The 22091-nt window shown below is 53.6% G+C and overlaps 10 protein-coding genes across 10 annotated transcripts; 6 read left to right on the top strand and 4 right to left on the bottom strand.

The window, feature by feature from the left end:
• The first annotated feature begins 707 nt into the window (after nt 1-707).
• Nucleotides 708-2811, top strand: BO80DRAFT_34835 (class I SAM-dependent methyltransferase). The gene is made up of 10 exons (XM_025715454.1): nt 708-1095; nt 1188-1234; nt 1292-1384; nt 1442-1483; nt 1534-1600; nt 1667-1707; nt 1772-1981; nt 2037-2373; nt 2541-2623; nt 2705-2811. The coding sequence occupies exons 1-10, from the start codon at nt 946-948 to the stop codon at nt 2742-2744; spliced, it is 1110 nt and encodes a 369-aa protein (XP_025576748.1). The 5' UTR covers nt 708-945; the 3' UTR covers nt 2745-2811.
• Nucleotides 2812-3397: 586 nt separating this feature from the next.
• BO80DRAFT_34319 (uncharacterized protein) lies at nt 3398-4215 on the top strand. Its single transcript, XM_025715222.1, has one exon. It carries the CDS (start codon nt 3583-3585, stop codon nt 4108-4110), a length of 528 nt encoding a protein of 175 aa, XP_025576747.1. The 5' UTR covers nt 3398-3582; the 3' UTR covers nt 4111-4215.
• BO80DRAFT_34433 (cytochrome P450) lies at nt 4198-6372 on the top strand. The gene is made up of 7 exons (XM_025715271.1): nt 4198-4535; nt 4600-5138; nt 5186-5506; nt 5554-5579; nt 5644-5728; nt 5787-5950; nt 6001-6372. Exons 1-7 carry the CDS (start codon nt 4322-4324, stop codon nt 6161-6163), a joined length of 1512 nt encoding a protein of 503 aa, XP_025576746.1. The 5' UTR covers nt 4198-4321; the 3' UTR covers nt 6164-6372.
• A 256-nt stretch (nt 6373-6628) lies between these two features.
• BO80DRAFT_443729 (uncharacterized protein) lies at nt 6629-7317 on the top strand (the record flags this gene model as incomplete). The annotated part of the gene is made up of 3 exons (XM_025721383.1): nt 6629-6664; nt 6725-6797; nt 6872-7317. 3 exons carry the CDS (start codon nt 6629-6631, stop codon nt 7315-7317), a joined length of 555 nt encoding a protein of 184 aa, XP_025576745.1.
• A 275-nt stretch (nt 7318-7592) lies between these two features.
• Nucleotides 7593-8941, bottom strand: BO80DRAFT_501095 (uncharacterized protein). Its single transcript, XM_025724272.1, has 3 exons — nt 8640-8941; nt 8521-8587; nt 7593-8452 (listed from the first exon to the last, which is right to left on the bottom strand). The coding sequence occupies exons 1-3, from the start codon at nt 8667-8669 to the stop codon at nt 7779-7781; spliced, it is 771 nt and encodes a 256-aa protein (XP_025576744.1). The 5' UTR covers nt 8670-8941; the 3' UTR covers nt 7593-7778.
• Nucleotides 8942-9594: 653 nt separating this feature from the next.
• BO80DRAFT_34294 (uncharacterized protein) lies at nt 9595-10826 on the top strand. Its single transcript, XM_025715214.1, has 2 exons — nt 9595-9832; nt 9891-10826. The coding sequence occupies exons 1-2, from the start codon at nt 9758-9760 to the stop codon at nt 10629-10631; spliced, it is 816 nt and encodes a 271-aa protein (XP_025576743.1). The 5' UTR covers nt 9595-9757; the 3' UTR covers nt 10632-10826.
• Nucleotides 10827-11355: 529 nt separating this feature from the next.
• Nucleotides 11356-12412, bottom strand: BO80DRAFT_34247 (thioesterase family protein). Its single transcript, XM_025715209.1, has 2 exons — nt 11792-12412; nt 11356-11723 (listed from the first exon to the last, which is right to left on the bottom strand). Exons 1-2 carry the CDS (start codon nt 12299-12301, stop codon nt 11466-11468), a joined length of 768 nt encoding a protein of 255 aa, XP_025576742.1. The 5' UTR covers nt 12302-12412; the 3' UTR covers nt 11356-11465.
• Nucleotides 12413-13504: 1092 nt separating this feature from the next.
• On the top strand, nt 13505-15208 carry BO80DRAFT_492569 (uncharacterized protein). The gene has a single exon (XM_025723776.1). The coding sequence runs from the start codon at nt 13627-13629 to the stop codon at nt 14881-14883; it is 1257 nt and encodes a 418-aa protein (XP_025576741.1). The 5' UTR covers nt 13505-13626; the 3' UTR covers nt 14884-15208.
• Nucleotides 15205-17574, bottom strand: BO80DRAFT_463630 (sugar transporter). Its single transcript, XM_025722610.1, has 5 exons — nt 16310-17574; nt 16236-16257; nt 15825-16174; nt 15632-15771; nt 15205-15569 (listed from the first exon to the last, which is right to left on the bottom strand). The coding sequence occupies exons 1-5, from the start codon at nt 17114-17116 to the stop codon at nt 15368-15370; spliced, it is 1521 nt and encodes a 506-aa protein (XP_025576740.1). The 5' UTR covers nt 17117-17574; the 3' UTR covers nt 15205-15367.
• Nucleotides 17575-18589: 1015 nt separating this feature from the next.
• BO80DRAFT_443723 (C2H2 type zinc finger domain protein) lies at nt 18590-21195 on the bottom strand (the record flags this gene model as incomplete). Its single annotated transcript, XM_025721382.1, has 6 exons — nt 18590-19774; nt 19836-19937; nt 19993-20247; nt 20315-20847; nt 21017-21032; nt 21091-21195. 6 exons carry the CDS (start codon nt 21193-21195, stop codon nt 18590-18592), a joined length of 2196 nt encoding a protein of 731 aa, XP_025576739.1.
• Nucleotides 21196-22091: the final 896 nt, after the last annotated feature.

Below are 22091 nucleotides of genomic sequence, written 5' to 3'. Positions count from 1 at the left end.
GGTTCAAGGCACGGCTTTCAGACGCCCCGACCGACAGCCAATGATTGCTTTCGACCAGGTAGCCTGGAAACGCTTTCCGGGGAATGCGACCTGTCAGATAACGGGATTGTGGCCCTGGTTGGTGGCCGAGAACCCGCTCCTTAGTAGCAGCGGGCGGGTGGCTTTGGATCGACTGGTCCTAAAGTACTAGATGGTACGGAGTAGATACGGTCGCTACTCTGTAGTCTGTATAACTATACGGAGTAAGGTGGTGAAAACAACATCCAATCCGGGCTGCATCCCAGAGCGCTGGATTTGAATGGCCATGATGGTTCCCTGCGCTGACTCGCGTCCATTTGGTGGGGGTTGGCCTTCCCAGCTAAGCGAGTTGCTCTTTGTTGACCGCATCGTCCGGCGGCCATGGAAGCCCACCGAATCGGCCGTCCAAGTCCTATCCTCCATCCCACTGGGGACGGGGGTTCCACCCATGCGTGGCTGCGATCACTGATAACCATTCATCTGACGCGCGAAGGCTCTAGACTCCGTCTGCCATCTGCATCTTATCTGCACAGACACGGGGCCGGATTTGGCCGTCCTCGCGAAAAAAGTACTAGAGACTACGGAGTACTTGGATAGGATCTGGGCCGGAGCGCTGCTACGGGACTAGGCGTCTAGTGCGGTGGCTATACGGGAGTGACGGAAATTCCTCTGGTCCTCACCTCATTTTGCCTCTCAAGTCTCAACGTCCATCGCTACTAACCGACTAGTTGCAGCTCGCGATCGAATCGGGAAGCGGGAGGGACACCAACCAAAAAGAAAATAAAGTCCAGGGAGACAATCCATCCTCCACGATCAACGTCATCCATCCCTCGATATACACAGGCTCCATATTAACCCCAGGGACCATCGTGCCCGGTCTCGCTCTCTGTCCCCTTCACGACGCCTCCAAGAGAAAAATTTGGAACCATGGCGGAAACTGTTTCCAGAGCCGACTTGGAAGGGGCCGCCGCTAATGATCCCCCACCGTCCACGGCACCCTTGATGTCCGCTCCACAACTTGCAACTCAGAGCACCACCCCTTTGGTACCGGCCCATGGTGGTGACTTTTCGGACTCAGTATGCTCCTTGGCTCCATGCGCCGATCTCCTGTACCGGCCGGGTTTTTCTTCCAAATCTTTCCAGTTGTCGGCTGACTTGGGCCTCACCAGGACGAGGCAGAAGGCGACGAAGACTTCTCGGATTATGCAGAGGACTTGTGAGTTAGCCGTGACAGCCGTCGCTCCAGATAAGCTGTCATACTTACGGTACTTAGTGCGAGCGATACAACGTCGTTGAACTCTGAAATCACCGCATACCGGTTCGAGAATGGTCGCCGCTACCACGCCTACAAGGACGGGGCTTACTGGTATTGTCATGTTGTTCGGTGGCGTAGGCTGGGTGCACCGTGCTAATTACTGTCCAGGGGCCCCAATGACGAGAAGCAAAATGAGCAATTGGATATTGCGTACGCGGTCTAGATTGGCCCCTCGTGTGACACGCTAACCTTACATTCAGTCACCACATGTTTACGCTGCTACTCGATGGCAGGCTGCTACTCGCACCGATCAGTGACAATATTCAGGTGAGTAACCTTCGGCGCAAATGTTGTACGTATGCTGAGAACCAATGCTGATGGCGTGACCGGCAGAGGGCGCTGGACGTTGGCACCGGTACGGGGATTTGGGCCATGTAAGTGAACACGGTCATTCTAGGTTGGATCAAGGTGGTGGACATCTAACTAGCTCATATACAGCGACTTTGCGGACGAGTATCCCTCGGCACAAGTGATTGGTACTGACCTCTCGCCCATACAACCTGGTTTCGTTCCACCCAATCTCCAGTTCGAGATCGACGACGCGACGGAAGAGTGGATGTACCCAGAGAACCATTTTGACTTGGTCCACGTACGTGCCATGTATGGGGCTATCGCAAATTGGCCCGCGTTCTATCGCAGTGCTCTCGAGTAAGCTGCCTTGTGACTTTCCATCGTTGGACACCAGAGTCTAATTGTATGCTAGCCGTCTGCGGCCCGGAGGCTGGTTTGACCAACTCGAGATGTCCATCCAATTTACATCGGACGATGGCACCGTGACCGATGACCATATCCTGGCGATCTGGTCCAAGACCTTCATCGAGGCCGGCGAGAGGTTTGGTAAGACCTTCCGCATTGCCGATCTTGCGAAAGGGTATATGCAGGACGCTGGCTTTCAGAACGTGACCGAAGAACGATTCAAGATCCCCGTCGGCCAGTGGAGCAAGGACAAAAAGCTGAAGAAACTAGGCATGTGGAACTTGGTCCACTGTGAGCAGGGAATTGAGGGATGGGCCATGGCGTTGCTGACGAGAGTCATGGGGGTAAGTCCACCTTTTCTTGCTTACGACTGGATGATCCTGCAGTCGATCATGCTTTCTTCTTTGGGGGTCTGCGAGTCTTAAGCCTCGTATTTGTTGTATTGCGCAGCATGCCTCTCGGCCGCAGCCAGTCAGACACGGGCTGACCTGCTAATCCTTGCTGCATCTAGTGGAGCTATCCCGAGGTGCAAGTCTTCCTGGTCCAGATGCGTAAAGGGCTCCGGGACCCGAACACGCACGCCTACTTCAATGTGTAAGACATCGTGGTGTTTAACCTTGTGGGCTGTCAGAGCACGAAGCTAACCGCAGACTCCTTTCTTACGTGTCACAACAGCGTCGGGGTGTACGGCCAAAAGCCTACGAGTGCTTATTAAACTTTGGGGACGCAGCGTACCGCGGCACCGCTGGCAGAGATGGGGGACCGATCAAATGCACCATGCAGGAGACTACTGCAAGCAGACATGACTAGCCTGGCAGAGGGGTGCCAACCGGGGCTCAACCTTCCCGTCATGAAGAGTCGGGGAGGCCGGGAGGCCTTGGGTTTAATTTGGGCTTTGGGTTAGGCCGGGTGGTGCAGATGCGTGGCACGCGCCTGCGATTGGCCGTCTGGTGCAGAAGGGAGTGGAGGCGACCGAGGATGACGGCCGCCCGGTGGACGGAGGAGCAGCTGGAGGCATAACACGGTCCACGAAGATCATGCACGGAGCGTGTACGTTGAGTCACGGAAATGCGGATACCATCATCCATATCATCATCATCGTCATCCACATCGTACCATTGCGTCCGAGGAGGGCAGTCCTTGGCTGGGGGGTTCGGTCGCCGTGGCTCTTGGCCACCGGTCATCCCTCACCTATTTCCATGCACTGTAGATAGCTGACACGGTCCCAAGGGTTTATGGAACTGGTCTGAGGATAAGTTATCCTGTCGCTGGACCCTTCTCAGTTCTCTGAGTCCGAGGAGACTTCAAAAATCGAGGACCCCAAGCTGTCCAGTTTCCCCCTCCACAGGTATTCATTAGTATTGTTCCGGTCGGGGGGTCAGCTCCACCCTAAAATACATCGTAGGGGCCCATTGACCAGTCAGGGCCCGGCTCAGAGGGTCAGACCCGCCCGGCCGGGTCCCGTTCCAATGATGCCGACGGAGTACTCCTGCTAAGTTCAGTAAGTAGCTTCCCCGTCCACTGTGCTTTCCTCATTCGATTCCTCGATCGTCATGGGTCAGATCCGGCCACCTGGACAGTGCCGTGGGCACTTGACTTCCTCTGCGCTGATGGCTCGCCTCCTCAACTTGGCCGTTAGCAGCAACGGCCGGTCGAAGGGCCCACGAATGAATTGCCGGGACTTCTGCAGAAGGGTTCTAGATGGCTCTCCGGCCTCCCTGCCAATGACAGGTCTGAGGGTTGCCAATCTCTCGCCAATAACATTGACTGACCCTTCCCCCCGGGGGACTTTCTGCAGCCGGCACTTCGGCCCAAACCACTGGGTCCGTTGCTTTTGTTGGCACTGCATAAGGCAACTGATAGACCAGACCCATCCTCCGTATCTGATGATTGCCGAACGTATACGGGAATGGAAACCGGCAGGTATCATCCAATTGCTCCCAGCAGATGGGATGCCGAGGCGACCCAGGATGCTTGGGCCTGCTGCAGAGAACTTTCTGCTTGGCCTAAACGGCCCATGCCGTGAAGACAGTCTTTTGATCATGACTGCTAGACGGTTCGCCCAATCCTGTCACGACTAGTCCCTTGCGGGGTCTGCTCGCTTCCCCTAAGAGGCAATACCCTCTGCTTACCTAGGCAGAGGTCGATGGCTATCAGTTCCTTTTCCCTGGCGGTCAATTGGCGAGCCGTGTCTCAGCGCCCTTCTCTTAAAGCAGTCGGGTGATCCTGGCGACATCCAGGTTTCTCCCTCGATCCTCCGGTGATAGCCTCAACTCAGTCCGTCTGCCCGACATGTACTCTGTCCACATACTTGTGTTTGTGACAGCCGTTCTGTCCATTGTGTCCATTCTGCGATGCATTTGGGTGGCCGTATATCGACTGTTCTTCCATCCCTTAGCCAATGTACCCGGCCCACTTGTTGCACGAGCCACCCATTTGTATGCCTTTTGGTACAATATGCATGGATCATTCTATCTGCATGTCCAGCAGCTGCATGAGCAATATGGTATGTTCATCGTCTCCTTAGATGTACTGTATCTCCCTATTGGCAGCAGTAATTAACCGCTTAGGCCCCGTTGTCCGTATCACGCCAGACGAGATCCACCTGAGCGATCCCGAGAACTGCGAGAAGATCTACTATATAGGATCCCGGTATGGCAAGGATCCTGACTTCTACGGTGCGTTCGGCACCAAGAAGGCGACATTCACCACGCCGAGCCCCGACGTACACCGAGTGAAGCGGTCGGCCTTGAACCCCTTCTTCTCACGCAAAAGGGTGCTGGAGCTGGAGGACATTGTGCAGGAGAAGGCGGAAACACTGGTCAACCGCATGAAGGAGGCTTTCAGGTCGACAGGTCAGATTGACCTGCACCATGGCTTTCGGGCCATCTCTGTCGATGTCATCACCGATTATGCGTTTGACGACTGCTATGGATTCCTCGGCCAAAAGGACTTTGGAGTTGCGTTTTTTGAAATGATCCGAGGCTTTGGCCCGGCGTTTTGGTTCTTCCAGCAATTTCCTGCTATCCAGGGGCTTGCACTCAGTACGCCGTTCTGGTTAGCTAAGCTGATCAGTGAGCCCTTGTCAAGGATGATGTTGCACCACGAGGTTGGTTGTGTGTCAAACCCCTTTTGCACAGGCTGACGAGAGCTCAGGGGTCTCGCCGTCAAATATCCAAAGTGAAGGACGCCGTCGATCTGGGCGAGAAAGGGACTCGGACGACCATCTTCCATCAGCTTCTTCACCCAGAGGCTGCGGAGGGTCATGTAGTGCCCACGGTAGAGGAGCTCAAGGATGAGGCCTACATCATGTTGGCCGCAGCTGCGGACACGACCGGGAATGCGCTGACGATCGCTACCTACAACGTTGTGCGCAGTCCGGAGATCTACAAGCAGCTAACGAAGGAGCTGCAGCAGGCGTTCCCTGACCTGGACGGGCCCATGGATTTTGTGGCCTTGGAGAAACTGCCTTACTTGGTAAGTTTGGAGTTGCTTCCGTTCCGGACCTCCGCTAACGTTGAAAGACCGCTGTTATCAAGGAAGCCCTCCGGTATGTACCCTGCTGATCTGATGCAGTGTTTGGAGAACGGCCCGCTCACTTCATTTCATTTCAGATTGTCATGTGGAGTTCCCGGCAGGCTCCCTCGAGTCGTACCCGAGTCCGGCGCCGACTTTAATGGCTATCATGTTCCTGCTGGGGTATGGATCGAGACATGGAAATGCAACTCTGGCCCTGTGATGCTAACAGTAATCTTAGACTGTGGTTAGCATGAGCTCGTGGACAATGCACCATAACGAAGACCTGTTCCCGCAATCGGAGATATTTGATCCAAGCCGATGGACCGATCCGGCCAAGAGCAAGACTCTGGAGAGGTATCTCTTCTCCTTTGGCAAGGGGTCCCGGCAGTGTATTGGGATGCCGTAGGTTTACTCCCTGTCATTTCGAGCTGCCCTAACCGCTGGCACGGTAGACTTGCGTACTGTGAGCTGTATGTAACCCTCGGCCGAGTATTCCGACAGTATGACGACCTGAAGACGGCCCGGAAGAGCCGCGAGGAGCTGAGGTACGACGACTACTTCTCCTCCTACCATCTGAAGGGGCACACCCACTTTGTCTTTGAGCGGGCAGGCTGATCGCCTTATATGCCTTGCCTTGCATGCTTTTCTACGTTTCCTCCCCCTTAGCCTTTGAATGATACCACAGCGCCACGCCTCCCCCCAGTGTGCCTAGTATATGAAAGCAACCACTCGAATAATCCAGAGCTCAGATCCCACAAAGACTCAGCTTGTATTCGTCCCCACCCCAGTAATAACACCTTTTCTTTGACCACGAGAAATACTTTTGAGTGAATGTTAATGCCAGGGTGGGCTCATCCCCGCTTCAACCCAGACACCTGTGAAAAGGAACACTCACTCTACTCTCTCCAAATTCCCTCCTTCATCCCCTTCCACCCCATGTTGCCTCTCTTCATCTCCTCTCCACCGTCTCTTCTCCGTCCTACCGTCTCTCCTGTGAAGCATTCAGCCTCCTCGTTGTAACTCGCTCCAACTTTATCCACCCTCAAACCAAAGAGCAGCACAACCAGACTGATCGTCAAGATGCCCATGAATTGGAATGACACTGCTGATGCCAAGGTATGTCCATCCGTACCCTCCCAAGCTCATACCAGCCCAGGCTAACATCTTGGACCTCAGTTGCTGGTCGGCATCTTGGCAACTACCAATGTCAAGTTGGACATGCCCGCCCTGGCTAGTTACATGGGTCCCGGTATCTAAATCCCATCTGTCCCCAAGCCCCAAATCCACCTATAGATTAATGCTGAGCTAACAATCCTCTCCCAGGGTGCACCGTGAGTGCCGTGCAGCATCGCATCCAGCGCCTCAAGGAAAAGGTCGGTGCTTCCACTGCTGCTGCCGCCAGCTCTGCCCCTGGCACTCCCGGCGATGGAACTGCCACCATGACCGCCCCAGCCAATGGCCCCGGACCTGCGTCTGTGGTTCCCACTCCGGAGAAACGAAAGAGAGGTCGCCCTAAGAAGACGACGACTGCCGACACTGTCGAGGACAGCGAGAATGTGGCCGCTCCTACCCCCAAGAAGACTCGGGCCAGAAAGGCCAAGAAGTCCGAAACTACCGAGAGAGAGGACAGTCCGGAGGATGTTTTGCCTGACGTTACTCACGCTGAGGCTCTTGCTGCTGGCCGTGGCGAGCACGGGTCGGTTGGTGGCGATGAGGTCCAGGAGACTCCGGTCAAGTCTGAGACCGACGTGGCTGATTTGGCTGGCTGATCTTAGTCCACTTGTATTCACCTCAGGTGCGAATGAGTTGGTCATTTCATTGGTTGATTGGACCTGTAGCTGCTTGGATGATAAGGGATACTTTGAATGCTGGGGTTGATTAGGGATACGTTGAATTCCGGGGATGAATTAGCTGGATACATGGTGGAAGGTGAGGGCTAAGACTGGGGATAGGATGTACCTTTGAGGGGACATGTCGTTTCATACTCGTTAGTATCCAGCTCTCTGCAATGAAGCAGATTTATCTCTTACTTTACAAACGTGTACTTGCGCAATGTCTTCAATTTATGAACTAAGTACAGACAGTAGGCCCAGAAATTCGATCAACTCCAGCCCATAATCAAGTCTCGTAAAATATACAATGGGCAACCAATTTCATCAGTCCGTGAAATACCCACGCCTCCCAGGTGTTCAAAGATCCACCAACCTGCAAATCTGAAAGTTTACACATATTAAGCATACTCCATCTCGTCCCCCTCACCCTTGACCTGCATGTCAGGGTCAGGGAGATACTCCGAAGTCAAGCTCTCGAGCTCCTCCGATTCCGGCCCGCCGTCACCCTGCCAATTGATCATTCCGGGGGGAAGGACACTCGCCTTCCTCACCCGCTTGGCCGGCGAGCCAGCCTCCTCCCCTTCCCCCTCCCCCTCCCCCTCCCCCTTCATCTTCAACTTTAGGTGCATCCTCTCCCCAACAACAAAAACATCTCGCTCCTCTCCAGCCGCCCCCACCGGTTCACTACTACCCGGAGCTGAGCTTCTCACCGAAAGCTTCTTCCGGCCCTTCCCCTTGCCCTTAGTCGGGGTCAGCACAGGGTCATTGCCCGCAGGCGAAGACAAGGACGATGGCATGCCCGACGACACAACCATCCCCTTTTCTTGCTCTTCCTCAGAATCATCCTTCTTCAACACCCGCTTACGTTTCCCCGAACTCGGGGTCTTCGGCGTCGCTGACGCAGCACCCTTGCGTGACTTGCGGGGCGTAGAAGCCGGAGTGGGATTTTTAACACCTTTTCCAATGGAAAAGCTGCCTTCTGCGACACCGGATTCGCGGGCTGTCTGGCGCAGCTTGACCAGGCGCTCGGTTATGGCGCGGGGGGTGGGACCCGTGGTGCCTTCGGCGGTGGCTGGGGGGTAGGTTAGGGGGTTGGTTGGTTTGGGGGAGGGGGAATGGGGGAGGGAGGGTAGGGCTTACGCCAGGCGGCGGCGACACGCTTGGTGTCGATGCGGAGGTCGTGAGTTTCGATTATCATAAGCAGCAGCTGTAGAGGGCGGAGGTTAGTATGGTTGGGGGTTGGGGTAGATGGGACGTACTAGCTGGTCGTTGTCCGACGTCCAGCGCATGGTCAAGGATTCCGTTCTGTTGGTCTTGAAAAACTATTGTAGAAGTAAAAGAAGGTCCAAGTAGAGAATGATAGTCAATCACAGTTCAGTCAGAGAGAGTAAAGAGCGTGGACTAATGAGTAAGAACAAGACAGAACTGAGACTTGCAAGAGAGAGAAAGTCTGGGGACGAGGGAAAAGGAGGGAATGAAAGGGCGAGCCACGGGAGTAAAAAATACTTCAGCCCAGCAAGTCTTGTACCACAGTGAATGCTGGTGTTTACCAGTGAGAAACGGTCTCCGAGCAACGCAGTGGAGGTACCAGCCTTGGGGATTGGGCGCCGCACGCTGGCCGGCCATTGGTCATGCTGTCTGCTTGGCTGAGAGGGAGATCCGGGCTGTTTTTGATCCCGTGACGCATCTCACTGAGCTGCTCCGGGTGATGGTGCTGGACGGATGGCTATGGGCTGGTTCCTGCATTGCTGGCCGATGGCCTGTGGCCCTTACGACACCGGATGGAGGATGTGCTTCCCCGGCCCTGCCAGTGGCGGGGATCATGCAGGAGTTGTTTCATACTCATCTACTCTGTCCTAGGGATCAGTCGGATATGCAGTCCTGCACTGATGCGTTGACTGGACCTGGCGTTGATGCCCCTCGGCTCACATCGAGTCTACACATCAACTTTCCCCACCTGCCAGCCTAGTTCCCCGGTTCACAGACTCAGTGTCCTCCTGCGCAGGCTTTCACCGCTGAGGAGAGTAAGGTACTTCCCTGTCTCTTCAGTCCAAGGCGTCTCTGTGGTCACCTCAATAAAAGTCAAGTAGCTAACTCTTGCGTTCTGGAGACCTCTACGGACGACCTGGCCTGCGTCGGGCCTACGTCGGACCTGACTTTCCACTCGGCCTCGGAGCTGTGCGTTAAAAACCCACAAGCATATTCTTGACCTTTACTGGATGCCTGAGATTCTTGTCTTCTTTATACACTATAGGCTTCATCTCTGTCCTGCCTCTCTTGGCCTTGACAAGCAGATACCGGACTTTGACTGTTTTCTGTCTGTTGCTCTCCGGCTACCTCACCTCATCTCAACACAACCCCCCTCGAGGACAGCAACATGGTGAACTGGAAACTACCCGAGTCCACCGACCGGCTGATTGCGGCCCTCATTGCGGCCCACCCAGGCCTCAAGGTATTCACCCAGCGCCACAGGCTGCACAGTGCACAGAGCTCCCGAACTGACCTCCTAGATTGACTACCAGACCATGGCCATCTACTTCGGCCACGGAGCGACCTACGATACAATGCACGGTCGTCTGCGCAGATGTCACATCCTAGCCGAAGAGCTTCAAAAAGAGACTCAAGAACGTGGTGGCCTCCCGGACCTCCCCAAGGGCCGAAAATTCGCCATCAGCACTACCTCCACCCCTCGAACACCACGAGGGCCCCGCAACGGAATCCAGAAAGCTTCATCGTCCTCCTCCCGGGCAAAGCCCTTCTTCCGAACTTCCTCGAGCCTAGTGACACCGACAAGGAGCGGACCGACGGCCCGAAACCCAGGATCCGCAATGGAGGTAATCCTGATCGATGACGAGTTCGTAGATGTGATCAAAACCGGACCCCAGAGTGTCCTCCCCATTGCGGATACGTCTTCCGAAGAAGATATTGAGATTATCCATCACTCTGCACCTGCATCTGCCCCTACACCTGCCCCTCGAATCAATAAAGCTGAATCGTTGTTTCATCAGCCTCCGACCAGTTTCCTTCCGTATACTGGTTTCAACAACGTGAACGGCTATGGCGGCGAACCCGAACAGGCAGAGATCGTGAAAGTCATTCCGAGCGCCAACGAGCCGGAACGCACCGAAACAGTCGCCCCCATTCCCATTCCATCGAACACCTTGAGCAACGATCCGTTCAGTACAAGTCTGGGCGGCTTTTTTGACAATCCAGAATACGACATGGATGATATCTATGGGGGAGTTGCATGAATTGGTTCTTTCCCTGCCTTGCTTTCGGTTTCTGGGCTTCTTCATCCTATCTGGTTCTCCTTGGTATCGGTTCTGGAATTGTCTTTCTTCTCTGGGTTCTTATTATATCCTTCTACATTTCCATCTATAATTCCCCCCTTTTCAACTTTTCTCCCTGGGTATGCTTTACTCCGCTTATCCTTTCACATATCATTCCCGTCCCTCCTCATCCTCCGGGGTTTTCCCGCTGTCCATAACCGCAATCTGATACATCAACCGGATCAACAACAAATCGACCAACCCTTTCCTCGGATTCAATTCGATTCGATCGATCCGATCCACAACCACATCCCCCCGGGCGATCACAAAAGCACCGAAGATGTTTCAGCTTGAAGTGGGGTTTTGTATCATTATGTGATATATCGATCGCTCGGGACGGACCTGCCTCTTACATGCACATACAGGGGTTGTACATAAGGACGGGGCAGTGCATGCATATTAGCATCCAACTGGGAATATAATCAATAAATTGATTGGTATTTTGGGTACTTTATATAGTCGGGTATATTGTGGAGCAGTATAAGGGGATAAAAAAGATGGAGATACGTAGGGGCATCATATCCAGTGCCGGGGAAAGCCCTAGCCCTGAGCCCTGAGCCCTATGTCATGTGCATTGGGTATGTCTGTTCCTACAGAAGAGGAATCTCGTTTTTTGAAGGTGGATTTTGGTGTTCGAGGCTTGGTGGTAATAATTTTGTGTCATTTTACTGTGTATTCGGAAATATCTGACTATCATATGTAACGCTGGTGCCCCAAACTGGGGAATGCAACTACTAGAACTACGGAGGACGCATCTCACATCCGAGCCGGCCTCGGCTTCAAGTCGGATGTAAACACGACATGATGGCTCAAGGCTAAAAGATTGTTCTTCTCGTCGAAGATCTGGAGGGCCGCATCATACCGACCGTTGGAGACCTTGTTCGAGTTGGAGCGGATCATCACCCATTCCGTCGACGGGTCGGGCCGTCTCTTGAACTCGATCGACAAACAGAGAGTGGAGATGGCATATTTAGCGTAGAAGTCGGGGATATGAGTCGCCGGTGGCTGGAGTGGCTACCGCACGAAGAGGGTTAGCATGATTTTTGTCTGGGTGGACATGCTAGGGGGGCGGGTGCACTCACCAGGTCTGAGACATATGCCAGATGCAAAATGTCCGATATTCTCGAGCCATCACGGAAAGATAGCCAAAGCTCGCGATTGTGTCCCCCGAGACGATGCCCCCAGAGTCCATCTGGCGATCGCGGTGCGACCCAGTTCATCTTTGCGGTGACGGGTGTCGCATTAACGATGGGGTTGTCGATCGTAACGCACTCGGATCTCCGGTCTGGAGGTGGTCTTCCGATGGCCGACCGGGATTCTTGTGATAGCCCCTTCTCCTTTCGGATGTCGCCGTACGTGAAAATACCAAGGGTAGCGACTGGGAGGGAGTCAAGATCCTCCGAAGCAGCCGGAGCACGGGCTAGTTCGACTTGGACGACGCAGTGCTTAGATGACACTCGTAGCAGCGTGCAGGTAATGATCGACGGGCCGGGATGGGCCATGTGTAGAAACTGTACGAAAGCATGAACGGGGTCGGGGTACCGGGCTGCGCCAAGTTCCTGGTCGAGGAATCGTTGGCCGGCAGCCAGCATGACCGCGGTCAAAAAGCCCCCCAGGACAGAACTGCTCTGGTCAATTCAGCCGGTCGAGTGATGGACAAGGATACGGCTGTCAGACAGACGTACTGTTGGGTGCACCAGTCACGGGTGATCTTCACGGTGTATTGATTCCGGGTCCCCGGTACAGAGGACACGGAGGAAACCACCTCCAACAGACTTGGATGTACTCGTGATGACATGCTTGATCGAGCGGAAGTCAAGCTGCCTGATGCTTGGGGTTGATCAGAGGTGGAAAGGGGAGGGATGTCAATGCATGGGTGGGAGATCCTTTTAGACCTGACGTTGCTCCACGTAAGGGATCAGAAGAGTCTGGATTACCCCAGATGGCGAATGACATGGAAGAAAGACTCATGGTAGGTTCACACGTACCAGATGTACCACCTTGACCACCCCGGGGTTTGACAAATCATGTCCGACGGCGGAGAGGCAGCCATAGGTTGGCTCGATTCACTAGCGACGATCACAGGCTGGGCCTCAATAATCGCCCTGAACTAAACCACTAGCCCATTGCAGGGGCAAGGTAGATGTAGCTCTGCCCGCCCGAGCCGAGGATTCACGACAGCTGAATGCCAGGAAGGGGGAGCCCAGCATAGCTCAACCGCGATGCGCGGAATGTTGCATCGCATCGGCTGAACGGATCTCTCCACGGAACGGGCGGGTGTGCCTTCCGAGGGAGATCATGGTCTGGGGAGCAGGGATGACATGGGGGGAACCGAGGCAGAAGCAGCAGGTGAAAAGGTGATAATGGAGAGACAAAGAGAGAGGGGGGAGAGGGAGGAGGAGAAACAAGTAACGACAGCCCGGCTGCACAGCGAGTGCCAAATCACGAGCCGATCGCCCGATCGGGTAATATGATACGCGGCCGATCGAAAGTACTCCAGAACGAGGGTCCGATCAATGAGGAGGGCTCATTCAATATCTTCTGCGAGGCTCCTTGCCTAGCTTTCCTGGTAGTGGCATCATCTCGAAGGCATCTCGTATGATGATGGGGGGGTTCATGGAATCGTGCCATGCGTGCCCATTGCTTGTACCCAACCCCGATCACGTGGGCCGTCGCGGACGCGGCGCGGGCGGGCCTTCCTTCCTTTCCTTTTCCTTTCCGCTTTCTTTTCGCTCTTTGCCTCTTGGATCCTTTTGCCCTTTTGCCTCTTTCTCCCTCTTTCTCCCTCTCCCTCCCCTCTCCCTCCCCCCCCTCCTCCCCTCCCCTTTTTCTTCCACGCGAGGCCTCGCTGGGCCCTGCAACCTTGTGGCTTCGTTTCCATGAGGATCCGGGAACCCTCCGCACTACACATTGAGCCATGAACCCCCTCGGATTTCCCAACGGTCTGAACCCCAACTGCATGCGGCCCGACCACGATCCATGGGGACGAAGCACACCGCAATCTCAGCTTGACCCCTCCCTGTCCCTCTCGAAGCCCGTCATCTTCCCCTCCAAGGAACCTCACCAAACGTCCGTCTCGCTGAATCAGTCCACCCCAATGGAGGTTGTCCCCTCCACTGGTCGTGGCAAACAACTCAATATCCCCGAGCAACTGTGTCTGGTCAACCTGTGTGCCGCTTCCATGATTGATGATGATGCCCACGCCCATCCCAAAAGCTTCTGGATCAAAATCGCCAATAAACTCGAGTTGCGGACCGGTCGTCGCTATTCATGGCAGTCATGTCGCCGCCGCATTCAAACCTACGTGACCAAATGGAACGCCTACTGGACTGCATATGATGACGGTCGGACCTGTCCGAGCATCGATATCCACGACGATGTCTTCCAAGAGCTAAACATATGGCTGGAAAAGAACAAGGCCAAGCGTCGCTCGGGGCTGCCGCTTACTGGGGAGCATTACGCCCCTCAGGCATCGGCCGCTCTGGTGGCGAGGGTAGAGCCCCAAAAGATCCCGGAACCTGTCCGAATCTTACCCGAGCAGGGCTTGGTGCAGCAGTCAACGAAGCTGGAACGTGTCTGGGTCTGGCTCAGAAGTCTTCCGCACTCGGAGGAGATGGAACGCATGGTAGCATGGGCGGGAGAGGCGACGAACCCGGTTATCAACCCTGTGGATGAGGCATTACTCCTCTTGAAACGTCGGCGACTTCGATTGTCTCAGAAGATGAAGCCCGGTGAACAACAGCCAGATGCTGGCGCAGGCGAAAAGCCCATTATCGCCCAGGTTCTTTCACCTCAACCGTCTCCTGCACTACAGGATTTCTCCACGGGGAATAAGAGGCCTCGTGAAGCAGATGATCATCTTGCCGAGCGTCCCGCTCGGCGTCTCCGGATGGATCCTGCGAGCCACCCTTCTGGCAGTCCCCCTGCCGAGGAATATGTGGACAACGCCCATCTTAAGAGAAAGCTCGTTGAGACCTACTTCGAAAGCACATTCGGCAAACTTATTGACCGACTGTCGGCTCGCTTCCGGAGTCAGGGCGCAAAGCAGCAGGACTCCCCTGGGAGCTGCGAAGCCATCATGCGCGATCTGTTCAAGGACGTCGGGGTGGCCGTTGCCAAGGCCTTGATCAGAATGGACGAACCCACGAATCAAGAACAAATAATGCATAATTGAGCACATATTAACCGTTTAGCGATTCCAGCGTCTATTTCATTGGGTGGTTCTGTCAATTTTCGTTTACTCATTTCTAGTCTTACGCCCTTCTCTTCTATCTGAACTTACGTTGTTTGGAACGTCTACTCCGTCTGATTGGGTTGCTTGTGTACTGTCGTCGTTCTCATGAGCATCAGATTGCCCTAGAGATACCCTTTGCATTGGAGCTCGGAAGTTATGTCTTATGTTGGTCACTATTTGATATACCTAGTTTGGAAATTTTGGATTTTCGCATCCTCGCATATATAGCATGCATAGAATGAATAGAATGGACAAATTTGGCTTTATTTGGCTGACACCTGTTCCCACGGATCTATTCGATTCGTAACTGCCAAGGCGCCCTTGAACCCAGTACATCTCATACGACTCCTCATCGTATGATCCAGCACTAGAGTTCCCTGTAGTCGATGGTTTTGCCCCCCTTTTGATTGCTGGCTTGACACGCTCACCCTACAGTAGTGGGGACTTCCGGAGCAGCAGCCTCCACCTTTGTCTCGTCCACCTTCAGTCCCAGCTTCTTTCCCCTAGCTTCCTCAATACGACCATCCAGCTTCGAGTGTCCGGGTTTAGTGTGCCATGCTTTTGGTCCTCCCTTGCTGAACAATTCCTCCACTTCCTCGATGGTCTTGCCGCATGTCTCGGGGTATCTGTATTTCGTCAGAAAATTGAACCGGTGCCATAAAGCAAGTAGACAAAGGAATTGACGTACGTGAAAAACACCTGAACTGCGGCTCCAATGCACAAAACCCCAAACGTGATGAAGAGCTTCCAGGTGATATTCGCGAACCCAGGCGGCACGAATAACCCGAGTGCAAAGTTGAATAGCCAGTTTCCGGTAGCTGCGATTGCCTAATTGAGATGTTAATCTAGCTCAGGTCCTGTAGCAGTATCGTATGACGTACCATGCCCGATGCGCGAGTCTCCAGGGACCAGACCTCTGCTGCGTATACCCATGCCACCGGGGCCAGGGTTAAGGCATAGACAATGATCAACAGATAGGAAAAGGCAATGACGGTGTGGGCTTTGGATCCACGCACGCGGATGAGGACGTTCAGGTTGCCGTCTACGCCGTTGGGCACGTATTCGCCGGATGAGAGGACGCCCCCGACGACGAAATGACAGATGGCCATACCGATTGCACCGTACATAAGGAGGCTTCGACGGCTGGTCTTATCAATGTAGAAGAAGATTATGGAGGTGAAGACTATGAAGAGGGCATACTGGATGCCCGAGGAGATGAGGAGAATGTTGCCTGTTAGACTGCAGCAGTTGGTCAGTTCTTTTATCTGGTCATGTATGGTGCAGGGACTTACTTGGCCATTTGGAAAACATATACTACGTAGTATGTCATGACATTGGCTCCACTTAGTTGCTGCCAGGCTTGAACTGTGAACCCGGCCATGGTTCGACGCCACATGCCGTTGTGGACAAATTTGCGCCACCCTGGGGCTGCTGCGCGCTCGGCAGCGAGGACCGTTGTGATTTCATCCCATTCGGCTACCACGAGGGGATCATTGACGTTGCCCTTAGCTTGGATCCTGGCTAGGGTGGTGATGGCTTCTTCTGTGCGGTCAACCTTGGCGAGCCAGCGGGGAGATCTGGGGAGAAAGGGCAGGCCCATCATCAAAAACACGCATGGTACAAACTGTAAGCCCCATGCGAGACGAAATGAGGAGGGACCTGCAATGGATGAACAACCGTACCCAACGAAGAACATTATAAAGATGCCCCATTCGATGGCCAACTGCTGGATGACGATGATTGAACCACGCTTTTCTTTCTTGCTGATCTCGGCCAGATAAACCGGTACTTGGGACGAGGTAATCCCCACACAGACACCGTTTAGGACCCGACCAGCCATTAGAGTTCCAAATCCAGACACTCCTGCTTGGATTGCCGTGCCTACAAGCCACCAAAGACAGGCAAACATAATGGAATCTCTGCGGCCAATTTTATCGGAAATTGGACCTGCCATGATGGATCCCACCACAGAGCCAGCTGCAAGTGCAGAGTTGATGGCACCCTGGCGTACCCCATGCGGGTTGTCGAAAAAGTCCACGTATTGTTCGGTTCCGATGATTGCGGACATTGACGAGATGTCAAATCCAAACAACATCCCTCCAACTGTCGCAATGACAGCCACGAAATAGACATTGTACACCTTAGGAAAGGTCGGAAGCCTCATGGTGAGCATCTCGATAAGTCTGCTATCCGTCACAGATAGTTGTAGAGCGGATATTGAAGAAGTTGTGGGCCGGCCAGGCCATGAGCGTGAGGGGTGCGGGGGTACAGATCGCGTCGCAAGTTGCCATTTCTCAGTAGCTTTATACGGCAGGGTGCAACAGTGAATGCCTAGTCGGAATTCACTGTAATCATGATCTTGTGATACTGTAGTCTTATGGAATTGGCGAATTTGCAGGCCTATCAGAATTATTGCCAAGTATGGCCATGCGGAGTAAAAGCTCGGCTCACTGCATCTCAGAAGTCAGAACTCCAGCAAAGGAAGTGACTCGATATTGGCGTTGATACGGAAGGTGATCAGACTCTCAACGTCGTCTCTCGCCGGACCTCCTCCACCTCGAGACCTCTCTCTAAGCCTACAGCGCAAACCCATCCATTATATGGCTGGCAGAGATGCTGATAGGTGCAAACATCTCAGCCTTAGGGCCCTAAAGGACCAAAGAAGACAATCAGCATAACCGTCAGACCAGATGATCATGTCTGGCCCAGGGTCCTTGCCGCTTTGATTACCCGTTGTGCAAAGATCTATGCACGCAGTTGATCATCTTATGTGAGAGCAGATTGTAGCTCGATGCACTACTCTTGATAGGTTCAGTGTTTCCCGCTCCGCCGCATCTCAAGATATCACATGGACGAACGGCATTTCAATGGATACGAGTTTCTTAGCTTTCAGCAGACCCGTTGTTGGTGGAAATATGAGGAGATTCGAAGACTTGGCCATCAGTGCGGGCAAGCCAAGACGTTCCAAGCACAGTGAGTTGTCAACACTGTTGCAAAACCGAGGTCCCCTCGGGTCATCTTGTCCTGGAGCAGTACAGCGTTAGAGATGATAGACTGGGAAGAAGTCTGGGAACGAAACCTTATTGTGTTGGTGTAATGCAAATGAGGGGAAGGAACCAGAGTCCAAGCTCCCTTTAGTCCCGCACAGGGCGCCACCCATGATTTAGCTATGCCAAGTATATGTCCCCGCGAGGAAATTTGGAGCATTGAACCAGAATTTGGCTCAAAATCTTGAATGATGGAAAATCGTGGAGAAAGGGGGGTTGATTTGAAACAAGGTGCGACAGAGAGGTGTCGAGAGAATAAGTCGGGTTGTGGGGAGTGGACGTGGAGAAGGCAACCGCAAGATGGGATGTGGGGATGCGGCCGGCGTATCGACCAAGCATCACTACCAGCATCAACATGGTCTGGTCATCATGTCCAATGCACGCTTTCTAATTCTATCACGAAGTTTTATGATATCTAGACATCCAGTTTGCTATATATTAAAGCCCGTTCGATGTAAACACGGAGACACATTGATAGCCGTCATATAACCAGGCCACAGGCCAACTCCTATATTTAACCATGCATCCAGATGATCACCAGGACCCGACGCTAGAAATGCTTAAGATACGAATCACGCTCAAGATACATCGAATGCCGCCTAATGACAAAGAGTAATCCACTGGTCAATGATCTCCTCCATGTCATGCGCAATGCCCCACTGGGAAAACATGCAGCGGAACAACTTCTGCAACGAGTTCATCTCATACAACAGATTTCGAACTGCTCCCATGCCAGGGGGAGAGTCGGTCCGACCTTCCTCGACGAAGCGCCGGGTTTCAGAACCATTGGAAGGTCGAATGTTCTCGCACCCAAGATTCAGGTCGGCGCGCGAAAGGAGCGCATCCTGCCAGACGATGGTGCGTGGAAGATGGATATTTGCCACACCAGCAAGCGAGAAGACCACGTATATCGTCGTGGCCGAGAACAGGGAGCTTGGCATGTGGATGACATGGGCTCTCCCTCTGGGAAGTTGTTCAACGATATCTTGAATGGCGATAGCATGTAACAAAGCACGACGGGCATCCTCGGTGTTGACCCATTTCGCCATATCGAACCCTGACCGTATCATCCGAGACCCCCCCGAGACATGCTGAGTGATCTCGTAACGGGAACACACATGTCTGCAGAGCACAGTGGAGTTGATCATAGTATCGAGGCATATCGTATGCCAGCGCAAAAGCACCTCGAGTCTTTCCGGTGCGGATAGATGAATACTCATGGTGATAGTCTCATGCACTTGAGCCAATGCTCTCCGAACATCTGAGCGACCAGGAACACCCACGGCAGCAAGATCACTTTCATCTGAGTCCGAAACGAGAGATTGTAGACCTTCTAGCACAACGCGTAGTGCAAAGGCTGAGAACTGATAGTCTAAGGGTCGGAAGCTCCCTATGGGGGGGAAGAGTGATCGGAACACCAGCCGGAAGGATGGTTGTTCCGCCTTTTGGGTGCGCATGATAGCAATCCATTCATCAACATTCCCGGCATCAAATGCAGCTTCGCTGCTAGGAAGATGTAGAGGGTTGGCAACATGCCGCGTAGATGCACTGTCACCAGACATCTGGGCAACAAGGCCATCCAGAATATGGTACGCAAGTAATGCACGTTGCTGGATCTCTCGGGCAGCCCATGTTCGCCATTTATACTCCTTTTCCGTGCTAGGCGCAGTTGGAAAAGGTATGTTCTCCATTGGATAAGGATCGCAGTCCAACATCCCGCAGTGTCTAGCCCACAGAAAGCCAAGCGGACGGAAGACCTGGCTTGTCGTACGGATAACTCGGTTCTATATGTAATTCAACCCCGTCAGCATGTAGACTGGGTGCGATCAGTCAACATCAACCTACCTTCGACAGAGCGCCGTATATCTGACCCAGGAGAGCTGTAATGAGGAGCTGAACTCCCTTGCAGACATCATACGGACCGCGATGGGTGATCAATGATTGCCACTAGACCTGTGTCAGCACGATTGTGTTATCTTAGGCAAGCCTTCGCCGCACGTACAGATGTTGCAATGGCAGTATGCGCCAAGCGCCACAGAGCTTCACCCTTGGCGACAGAGTCTTTCGGGCCTAAGTATAGCGACCCCAGGGCCATAGCGTTGAGAAGGAGTGGATGGGTACACTCGCGGAAAACGAAGGTTGCTCGATGCAGGACTGGGAATGTGGGGATGAACCGAACGAAGAACATATGCAGACATTCGTCCAAGAAGACTGATGTGATCGAGGTTGCTTTTATTGCCGCTGTGACACTGGATGACTATTAATTCGTTGCATATTAGCGACAGGTGATACAATTAGAAGGCTTGGGTGATGGGTGAACTCACAGAGCTCGTCACCATCTCAGTAACGTCTCGCACAGCCTGATGGCTGCCTCCCGAGGGAATGGTACCTATTGACGACCCCCTATCGTCGAATGAGTTTGGAGACCCAAAATTCATTCCATTTACATCTTGTACGACAGGCGGAAATGGCAGTGCACCTAATGGCATCTGCCATTGATCCGTTGTATCGGAGGACATGATACTTTGAAATAAGTTCTCCGAGTCAGGCCAGATCAGCGCGAAATCAAGATCGGAAGCTGCATGCTGCAGACCTGGATGCTGTTCGGCTTGAGAAGTCTCCCATGCCTGACTAGGTGCAGAGGCAGAGACAACGGCCGGTGCTGGGGCGCGACCGGCATCCCAGGGAAGAGCATCTAGAGATGTTGCCTGAGGAGTAACATGCACCGATGACTGCTGTACTTGTGCTTGCTTGGCATTGGCAGCGCGGACGTGCAGCTTCTCATGTCGGGTAAGAGCGTCCTGGCGGGCAAAAGGTCGCCGACATTCTTTGCAGATGAACGGCTTCGATCCCGTATCTTTAGCGCCATCAAGTCAGCCATCATGTCTTGCATTATTAATGCGGGATGCATTTAGCGTCCCAGATCTTGTGTCTGTTTTGTTCCTTTCTACATTTCTTTAAGGCATAATGCAGTGGCGATCATGTCTGCCCAAGCAAAAGGGTATCAACAATGGTGGCATGCTTACGGCAACGTTCATGTCTCTACCACCAGCATTAGCAGTGTCTCCACACCGTGGGATTGGCACTAGGGGCAAGTTACCCTCAAATGTTCTGCCTTGGAAAAGCCCTTTTCACAAACGCGGCAAATCAGTGTCTTGACCGCCGATGTGGTGGGAGGGGTGGTGGTGGTTGTAGATTGTGGCATGACGACAGGGGCATATAAATAGATAGATCTAGATTTTCAACTAACAACGACACACACAACCCATCCACGACGCACACAGCCAGCAGGAGCAAGATACTGCTAACAGCCAGCCACCACAATATTGTAGTGATAACAAAAGAACCGGCCGAACAAGAAGGGGCCAGAGGGGCGGGTGGGAATGGCTTGTTCGTGGAGAAGATCTAAGCGGGTGGTTTTGTGTCAATATGGAAGAGGAGACGGAAGTGAGTTGTGGGGCAGGTGGTGGCAACGCTGTTGCCTTGGCCCTTGGCACGTGGACCGGGGTGAGTTGCGGTACGGTATGGATACAAGGGAGATTAGTCTCATTGAGGGGGATGGCCCGCGTAGAATTGACCCTTACCTGTCATGCGGCGGTACTCGCTACGCCGCAGCGGCGCAAAGGAGGCCCTCCTCGTACTCCAGATTACTTCTCCGGACCCCGTGTCTACGAAGTACGACCGGGCCCAGGTAGTGCCTACCTAATCTTGACTAGTGGGGATCCTGCAGTATCCATTCCACAACCTGACCGATCCGGCCTTGTTTTTCCCCCCTTACATGCGCAGAGCCACTGCATGTATCTACTCCGTAGTACTTACCAGTGGGGATTCAAGGTGATACCCAGTACCCAGATCCGCTCAGGCAGACATAAAAAACCCATGTCTGTTGACACCTGGATCTCATCATCATACAGGGATCTGCGAGAGCTGTCCTCGTCTGCCGATGGCTGAGCCGTGACTCGGCAAAGCTGAACCCAAATCTAGTCAGCGGAATAACCGAGATTAGGAGGCGAAACATTGGTGTGCCATGTCTCCTCCCCCCCGGAAGGGGCGCATCCACTCCAAAGACTTATCCCGCCCCGGTGTGACCTAATGATGGGT

This window comes from Aspergillus ibericus (genome assembly GCF_003184845.1).
Source record: "Aspergillus ibericus CBS 121593 unplaced genomic scaffold BO80scaffold_13, whole genome shotgun sequence".
Taxonomy (NCBI): Eukaryota; Fungi; Ascomycota; class Eurotiomycetes; order Eurotiales; family Aspergillaceae; genus Aspergillus; species Aspergillus ibericus.
This window is presented reverse-complemented; position numbering and strand designations above follow the sequence as displayed.

Excerpts from the sequence above, each read along its gene's own strand:
- BO80DRAFT_34319 (XM_025715222.1), top strand. The coding sequence starts at position 3,583 with ATGGGTCAGATCCGGCCACCTGGACAGTGCCGTGGGCACTTGACTTCC.
- BO80DRAFT_492569 (XM_025723776.1), top strand. The coding sequence starts at position 13,627 with ATGAACCCCCTCGGATTTCCCAACGGTCTGAACCCCAACTGCATGCGG.
- BO80DRAFT_501095 (XM_025724272.1), bottom strand. The coding sequence starts at position 8,669 with ATGCGCTGGACGTCGGACAACGACCAGCTA. Across the intron at positions 8,588-8,639 it reads CGTCGGACAACGACCAGCTA|CTGCTGCTTATGATAATCGA; the intron begins GTACGTCCCATC and ends CGCCCTCTACAG. Across the intron at positions 8,453-8,520 it reads GCGTGTCGCCGCCGCCTGGC|CCACCGCCGAAGGCACCACG; the intron begins GTAAGCCCTACC and ends CCTACCCCCCAG.
- BO80DRAFT_34294 (XM_025715214.1), top strand. The coding sequence starts at position 9,758 with ATGGTGAACTGGAAACTACCCGAGTCCACCGACCGGCTGATTGCGGCC. Across the intron at positions 9,833-9,890 it reads CGGCCCACCCAGGCCTCAAG|ATTGACTACCAGACCATGGC; the intron begins GTATTCACCCAG and ends CTGACCTCCTAG.
- BO80DRAFT_34835 (XM_025715454.1), top strand. The coding sequence starts at position 946 with ATGGCGGAAACTGTTTCCAGAGCCGACTTGGAAGGGGCCGCCGCTAAT. Across the intron at positions 1,601-1,666 it reads CGATCAGTGACAATATTCAG|AGGGCGCTGGACGTTGGCAC; the intron begins GTGAGTAACCTT and ends CGTGACCGGCAG. Across the intron at positions 1,708-1,771 it reads GGTACGGGGATTTGGGCCAT|CGACTTTGCGGACGAGTATC; the intron begins GTAAGTGAACAC and ends GCTCATATACAG.
- BO80DRAFT_34433 (XM_025715271.1), top strand. The coding sequence starts at position 4,322 with ATGTACTCTGTCCACATACTTGTGTTTGTGACAGCCGTTCTGTCCATT. Across the intron at positions 5,139-5,185 it reads GGATGATGTTGCACCACGAG|GGGTCTCGCCGTCAAATATC; the intron begins GTTGGTTGTGTG and ends ACGAGAGCTCAG. Across the intron at positions 5,729-5,786 it reads GCTATCATGTTCCTGCTGGG|ACTGTGGTTAGCATGAGCTC; the intron begins GTATGGATCGAG and ends CAGTAATCTTAG.
- BO80DRAFT_34247 (XM_025715209.1), bottom strand. The coding sequence starts at position 12,301 with ATGCTGGCTGCCGGCCAACGATTCCTCGACCAGGAACTTGGCGCAGCC. Across the intron at positions 11,724-11,791 it reads TGGCATATGTCTCAGACCTG|CCACTCCAGCCACCGGCGAC; the intron begins GTGAGTGCACCC and ends TTCGTGCGGTAG.
- BO80DRAFT_463630 (XM_025722610.1), bottom strand. The coding sequence starts at position 17,116 with ATGCTCACCATGAGGCTTCCGACCTTTCCTAAGGTGTACAATGTCTAT. Across the intron at positions 16,175-16,235 it reads TATGTTTTCCAAATGGCCAA|GCAACATTCTCCTCATCTCC; the intron begins GTAAGTCCCTGC and ends GCAGTCTAACAG. Across the intron at positions 15,772-15,824 it reads AGACTCGCGCATCGGGCATG|GCAATCGCAGCTACCGGAAA; the intron begins GTACGTCATACG and ends CATCTCAATTAG.